At 54.8% G+C, this 7,665-nt stretch overlaps 2 protein-coding genes across 3 annotated transcripts in view; both read right to left on the reverse strand.

Annotated features, from left to right (window-relative positions):
* The window catches only part of cpeb2 (cytoplasmic polyadenylation element binding protein 2), a 20,069-nt gene extending 19,666 nt beyond the window's left edge, over positions 1-403 (reverse strand). For both annotated transcript variants that reach the window (XM_029254775.1, XM_018733163.2), the window contains exon 1: positions 1-403. This exon is cut by the window's left edge and continues 75 nt beyond it. In XM_029254775.1, coding sequence (XP_029110608.1) covers positions 1-357 — 357 coding nt within the window. In that variant the 5' untranslated portion in view covers positions 358-403.
* On the reverse strand, positions 376-1,142 carry LOC114911233 (probable serine/threonine-protein kinase DDB_G0281745; the record flags this gene model as incomplete). The annotated part of the gene is made up of 1 exon (XM_029254529.1): positions 376-1,142. A coding segment is annotated over exon 1 (582 nt), but the record flags the coding sequence as incomplete, so codon positions are not given.
* Between the last annotated feature and the right edge of the window lie 6,523 nt (positions 1,143-7,665).

Consider the following 7,665-nt stretch of genomic DNA (forward strand, 5'->3'; position numbering starts at 1 on the left):
CTGTGCGTGCGCGCTCACCGGGGACCTGCGGCTCTGCTGCGGCTGCGGGGAGAAGGGGCCCCCGAAGCCGGGCACGGCGGGGAAGCTCTGGAAGAAGGCCGGGCTCGCGGACGAGCCGGAGCAGCAGGAAGAGGACGAGGACGAGGACGAGGACGAGGAGCAGGGCAGCCCCGGGTAGAGCGCGCTCCCGTCGGGCTCGGACCCGCAGCCGGACACCGGCGGCGGGGGCGGACTGGTCTGCACCGACCACGGGGTCCCGAACACGGGCAGCGAAGGAGGCGACGCCGGGCCGTGCGCGTGCACGTGCGCGTCCGCGTTCGGGAGCGGAGGGAATCCGGCCCCGACGGGCGGCTCCATCGGAACCGCTACTTGACTCGGGCTCACGGCGGGAGAGCGCGACGGCGACGGCGACGGCGACGGCGACAGAGTGGCCGCGTCCTCGGGGGCCGCGGGGTCGAGCCGCACGGGGCCGCCGACGGCGAACTGCTGTTGCTGCTGCTGCTGCTGCTGCTGGTGCTGCTGCTGCTGCCGCTGCCGCCGCCGCCGCCTCTCACCCTGGGGCGGGGGCTGACGCGCGCTCCCGTCCGGCGGGGGGGCGCGCTGCGGGGCTCCGTCTCCGACCGGCGGGGGCTTCTGCTCGGGGGGGCTCTGCTGCCGCGCGCTCCTCACTGCCCGCCGCAGCAGCTCATCCTGCATGGTCCGCCGGGGGAAGGGGGGCAGCGGCGGGGACGCGCCGGGGGACGGACGCGCGCAGCTCCTGAATTTGAAGGCGGCTGATGAGGAGGAGGAGGAGGAGGATGTGGAGGATGAGGAAGATGATGATGATGATGAGGAGGAGGGGGAGCAGCGCAGGGAGGCGAAGCCGAAATCACCCATCGATCGGGGGCCGCTGATCGATACCGATCGGGGTCGCGGAGAGAGAGCTAGAGCGCGCGCTCGCACAGCCGAAATGAACATTCATACACACAGCGGTACCAGTAATAACAGTGTCCGTATCTATAGAATATACATCTACATTTACATACATTTACATAAATATACATACATGTGCATAGACATATATAAATAAATAAATACATATATACTAAAATGTGAACGGGAATGGGGGCGTCTCTCTCTGTCCCCCCCCCCGGCGCCCCGCTCCGTCCCTCCACTGGCTGCCGGGCGCGCTGCCGCAGCGGACGATTAAAGGTCCCCGGTCGAGAGCGCGCGTCACGGCCGCGTCACTGCGCAGCCGCAGTGGTTACGTCACAGCTTATTATTCATAAGCTGCAGTGCGACGTCACGCCCCTCCGCTGCGGGTCTAATGAGAGGTTTCTGCTGCTTGCGGCTTTGAGAGGACCTTCCCCCCCCCCCATCACCCTCACACCGCTGACGTGGGCGCCACGTGTCACTGTGACGTCGTGGGAAAAGTGGCAGTGAGGACGCGATTTACCGCTTCCTGCCCGCAGCGCTTATCTCACACACACGCACACACTTATTAATATTTCCTGTAATGCACCGCCATCCACTTTCATTCGTTCACGTAACTCCTTCCCCCCTGGGTCACTGACTTACACTGATTTACCCATTTTACCGAGCAGGGTGATTTTTACTCTATTCTCTCGGTTCATATCAGTGCCTTGATCAACGCCACGGTACCGCAGTGCAGCAGGAAGTGGGATTCGAACCGATTAGCCAGGGATTTGTTTCCCATATGGCCAAAGCGTGCTGGTCGGGGGTCCGTCGGGGAGGGAGGAAAGAGGTAGGGGGGGGCCTCTGTCTGTGCGTGAGTGTGTGTGTGTGTGTGTGTAAACACTTCCTCGAGAGTGACATCATTCATATTGTCTGTGGGATCAGTAAACATCAGTTGATCCGTTTTCAGTAACCGCTGGTCCTGGTCTGGGTCGCCGGGGTCCGGAGCCTATCCCAGAATCCCAGAATCACACACACATACAATGAATGTGGTGCCACCAGTCCCCACGAGCTGTGTGTTCAGTGCTGGCGATGAAGGTTCAGCTTTCACACACCTTGTTGTGTTTCTTGGCAGGAGACACATCCTTGGTGACGGCCTGTATGTATTTATTTACTCTCTTTTTACTTTATTTATTAAGCCACGTTGCCTGCGTTCATCGCGCTCTATGATTTTTAGTCCCGACCTGGGACCTGTCTGCGTCAGCAGCTCCTTGGTTCAACACTGACTCATCACACTGCAGCTGCAGCAGGTCGTGTGAGATGCGTGTGGTGCGTGAGCGCTCTCCCAGGAGCCGTCCCTTCCCTGCCCCCACCGCCCCAACGCTGCATCTATTTGCTGTCGTTCCATAGGCTCCGCCCATGGAGCGCTCACGATACACACCTGCACGCACACACCGTGCTGACCTTCGACCTGCTCCTCGATGCCATCAGTCCTCAGTCTGCGTCTTCCCCCCGTCGCTCTCCTGCTGTACTCCGTGCTGAACCTGTGCTGGGCAGTGTGTCGCGTTCTTCTGCACGCGTGACCTCCGTGGGTTCGCACGACACCGACACGGAGTTCTCCGCCTCCCGTCTCCCCGCCCCGGTGCACGCGTGTGTTCTGCTCCGTCCTCTGGCCCCGCCCCCGACACCCCCCAGATTGCCCGGACACTTTGACATGTAAACGTTTCGAAGCTCAGACACCAGACAGTGGAACTGGGCCCAGAAACGTGGGAGTCCAAGAACGGCGCCGCTCCGTGTGCTGCCCCCCCCCGACCCCACTCCCACGCGACACATCGCTCCTCCGGGCTCCCGCAGACTGGTGCATTCTGGGAGCAGTGTAGGCAGCGGCGCTGCTTCGCCCTGTTAGTGCTTTGGAGGAATGATGAGGAACGATGACGTGCGCCCAGCGGGGGTCTTGAAAAGTCGGCAGAAGTGCATTGTGGGTAATAAGACTTGCGCTCCGGCAGCCCCAGCTGCACTGCGAGCTCTTCACAAGGCGGGCTGCTAAGCACAGGTAATTAGAGAAGTAAATAAATAAGTAAATGTGCTCTGCGCTGGGGGGTGGGGCAGGAATCCAGCTGGCGGGGGCCTCCTCCCCCCCGCACCCTCAGGGCGACAGAGCCAGACACACCAATTTCCTGTCGCATCATTATTTACATCGATTTATGTATCTCACACTGTCCTCGAAAGAGTTGAACTCCTTACACTGAGTTATATTTCTACTCTGTACGTGTATGTTATACAGCAGGGTAACATTTACTGTGTCCTTCGAACCTGTGACCTTCAGACTACACGGCTGTTTTGGAATATACAGAATACCACGGTACACAGTAATATGGGGCTATTGAACGAGTTTGGCTGAATCACTGCCGGGGCAGCAGGCAGCAAACTGCTCAGAGCACCTGAAGCTCTTGGGTTCGAATCCCGCCCCCTTCTGCAGTGCCCTCGATTGAGGAACTGACACTGATGTGGTAGACGAGGGTAAGCAGCTCAGTGCAGAAACGTCGCACTGCAAGTTGTTTCTGATAAAAGAATAAACAGTAATAATGAGATTACAGTTAATACCCCAGATGCGCAGACTGTACTTCCTCACACACACTTTGACTGACGAGCGCAGTCCTGTAACTGTACCACCCCTCCCCCGCTCCTGAAGCCCCCCGAAGCAGGACCACCTGCTCAGTCCACCCACCCCCGCTGTACCACATTTCCTTAATGAGATTTTCCATGCTGGTCCACCTTCAGTACACACACACACACACACACCGGTCCACGTGGCCCAGATGGAGGTGTCCCAGTGCGGGGGAGCAGGCAGGTGTCGTGGCCCCGCCTGGTGCTGAGCAATCATTGGCCGTAATTAGCTGGAGGGGGGGCAGGGCAGATAATGGAGCCAGCTGCCCGTCACCATGGCGATCAAATGGAGGGGGGGTGTGGGATGGGGGGGCTTCCCTCCACGCACCTCCCAGCTGCTGGACAGGAAGACGTTCCACAGGCCGGGTTTCCCTCGCTCCCCCACAAAAGAAACCTGATTTCACAGTAGCAGCCAATGTATTTCCACAATCTGTCTTCATCATGTTTATCATGTTCATCTGCACTGTACCCCTATGCTTTCAATAAATGGAGTGTGTGTGTGTGTGTGTGTGTGTGTGTGTGTGTGTGTGTGTGTGTGTGTGTGTGTGAGAGACTCCTACAATACACCGGCATCCCACCCTGTGCCTCCTGGATAGGCTCTGGACCACCAGCACCCTGACCTCACAGGTGGTTCTTAACAATATGGTTCAATACAATAGAGTGATGATACCACAGCAGGGGGTGTGATGGTTAGAGCTTCTGCCTGATCACAGAAGGAGCAGGTTCCAATCCCATCTCATAGTTCAAGGCCCTGTGCTTGAACTGATAGAGTAAAAATGACCCTGCTGAAGGTATGGATGTGTAAGTCAGTGGCCAGAAGTGTACAAACCTCACACTGTCAGTGAGAAGAATGAAGGAAAAGAATACGGATGTACATGAGGTCGGCAGCTGGTCGAACCCCAAACCGACTCCTGTGGCGGTACGCGGTGTGGCATCTGGAGCCGCGACCCCAAGACCTGCCGCGAGGGGGTCGCCAGCCTGTGTCACAGATGGGCTTTGCGCCGAAACACCGAGAGGACGTGCAGCCGCGTTAATAAAAGATGAAGTTACACCGTGTCGCCCAGGCGACCGGTGACTGTGCTTGTAACGCAGCTACTGTTTCCATGGCGACGGGCGATGCACACACTCTTTTGTGTGTGTGATTGCAATGTGCGGGCTTGGGCAGTGGGGCTGGGGGTCATGCCCTTCCTTGACTGTCTTGTATTCTGTTGGGGGGGGTGACAGCGTGACTGGGGGTCATCTGGACGCAAGGCGTTTGGGTCCTTAACACTCTGTCAAGGGATGGTAGGGTGTGTTTGTCATGGGGGTGTGGAGAGTGTGTGTGTGTTTGTGTGTGTCTTGCACTTCCTCACCACTCATGTGATATCTCACCTCGGCGCTCAGACAAAGGGAAGGGGGCGGAGACCGGGGGCCGTCAATCATCCGGACACCAAGGTCACGGCCAGCAGGGAAAAGCTGTTTCAACAAGGAGATGTGATGTGTTGTGACCCCCCTCCCTCCCTCCCCCAGCACCCCAGTGCAGCCCCTCCTCAGCACTTCACCCCCCGTTTAGGAAAGTAATTATTGTCCAAGTGTCAGACCATGTAGGCCATTCAGCTGTTTAATTTCTCCCCACATGATGAATATTTAATGGGCAGGGGCCTGTGAGGACTCGGCATGAAATATAATACAGGCTGTGGTGCTGGGGGGAGGGGGGGCAGAACCTCTGTGCCTGAGGATGACGAGGAACGGGGAAGGTCAAAACAGACAACAGAGAAAAAACGAGTTAAACAGATTTTCGGCTGTTCGGGACAGGAAATAAAACTCCCATAAAACCAGGAGCAGAACACTATTAATATGCCTTTTTACACTCACTTATAACGTTGCCAGTTTATTTATTTCTTTTAAAGTACATTTATGTGTTTTCTGCACCAACGCTCACAGGTCCAACACACCGGTGTTTACCCTCCACACCAACAGGTGGCAGTAAAGAGCAGGGAGGCGGAATAGGAGTGGGGGCCACTCAATTCAACTCACTTCCACAGTGTTCGCAGCTCACGTCCGGTGTTCCTCAGTGTCTGCGATCCATCTGACCAGCAGCCTGAACAAAGCCGGCAGTAACTGGTTGAGGGTTCCTAGTGCGTCGCCATGAGGTTCTCCACCAAGCGCACGCATTCGGTGTCTGCGCACTCCCCAGCTGAGCCCCTTCCCTGACCTCCCCCGGTTACCCTTGACCTGTGCGGTTTTCTGTCAAGGACCACGTCTCCAGACGCCCCGTGGTCCAGGAGCGGGACGCGTTCCGGGATCGAACCGGACGGGGCTGCATCAATGAATACGTCAGTAAACAAGCTGGGAGCCGCGCAGCTCGTTGCGTTTGCAGAGGTGAACAAGGCATGTTGGCAGTACAGTGTGTAATAAATCCTGTGCGGCTTTGAGGGGAGGGCAACACGCAACAGCCTCGCCCTCCTGTGTCCTTTGTGCAGCAGCTCCAAACAGCTGAGGGGTGCGGTCAAGCCCAAGAGCCCAGAGCTCAGTGATCTGGCGTCTGGTTCGAGATCCAGCACCGCTGGTGGCTGCAGCTCTTCGGGACTCCGATGTGGAGAAACAAGGGTCCAGTGAGGTGGCCTGCTGTTGTACCTGTGAGGAACACGTCAGACTTGCCATTCACACATGTACAGTGTATGTAACACCATGTAACAAACTACAGTGTAACACGTGATAGTGTGTAATATGTAACACTGTAAGATGTAATATGTGTAACATTCAATTTCAGTTCAATTCAATTTATTTTTATGCAGCTCTTCTCACACAGTGACACAGCGCTGAACAAAGGGATAAACTAATATACGTAGCTGGCTGTATACTGAATTACAACATTATTGATGCAGTTGTTAAAGCTATAAGTTTACCTACTGGCTATAGAGGAAAGGAACAAAAAAATCCCAGCTGAAAGTCAAGGGAGAGGAGGGGGGGGGGGAAATTTCTGGGGGGTCTAAGTACCAGTGGGGCATGCTGCCCCCCAGGCATTCTAAATTAATAGACTTAAGTCAATTTACAACTAATAACATTGTAGGTGAGTGTTAACTTGACGTCCCACTTCACATAGGTATGTCTGGTTTATCATGGAAGGCGGTTATCAGCTTCAGTCCACATGAGGTGCTGGTATCATGTCCAGCTTCTTTAGGTCATATTATAGGGAAACAATGCAAGAGAGAAATTGTTAGTAAATGATGACTTAAAGAAATTAGAGAGGTTAATACAGAAAGGGAAAAAGCACAACCAACAAGAATTACAGTGCTTAGTGATGTGCCAGAGTGAACATGTAAGTCTTAAGCCTGGATTTAAAGGCTGAGACTGACGGGACATTTCTGACAGTAACTGGTAGACTATTCCTACAGTTGAGGTGCTCTATAGCTAAAGGCACTCCCTCCTACTGAGGTCTTATTGATCACAGGTACTTTAAGGTAACCTGCATTCGATGAACAAAGACACCGTCTTGCAATATAAGAACCAATAATCTCACAAAGGTAAGACGGACCAATGTCATGTACTGATTTACAGGTCAGAAGTAGGATTTTAAAATCCTCTCGAAGTGTAACCAGGAGCCAATACAGCGATTTATCGGTTTTACCGTGGTGCCCACAGTGCAGCAGCAGGGATCTCTGCGCAAGACACGTCCTTGTTTTTTATGAGTCTCAGGGGGTGTAGTTGTTACAGCTGTTGCCTTGTATTTAAAGGATCCAGGTTCCAATCCCACCTCCTGCTGTAGCACCCTCCATTCAGGTACTTACACTGAATTGATACAGTAAAAATTACCCAGCTACACACAGTAAATGGATTTATGTAGTTTAATGTATGAACCAAATGCTATAAATGACCTTGGAGAAAAGCCAACCAACTTCAATAACTGCTTGTCCCAAGTGGGGGTCACACTGAGCAGGAGCCTAACCCCAAGACACTGAGTGCACAGCACACCAGTCCATCATAGGGATGCCACTAGGTACACAGGCACAAGTACTGGAGAAATTGCAGGGCAAGCAACTTGCTCAAGAGCACCACAGCCAGGGCTCAAACCAACAACCTCCAGAACCAAAGGCAGCCACTCCAACCACAATGCCGCCAGTC

The sequence above is a fragment of the Scleropages formosus genome, chromosome 9 (genome assembly GCF_900964775.1).
Source record: "Scleropages formosus chromosome 9, fSclFor1.1, whole genome shotgun sequence".
Taxonomy (NCBI): Eukaryota; Metazoa; Chordata; class Actinopteri; order Osteoglossiformes; family Osteoglossidae; genus Scleropages; species Scleropages formosus.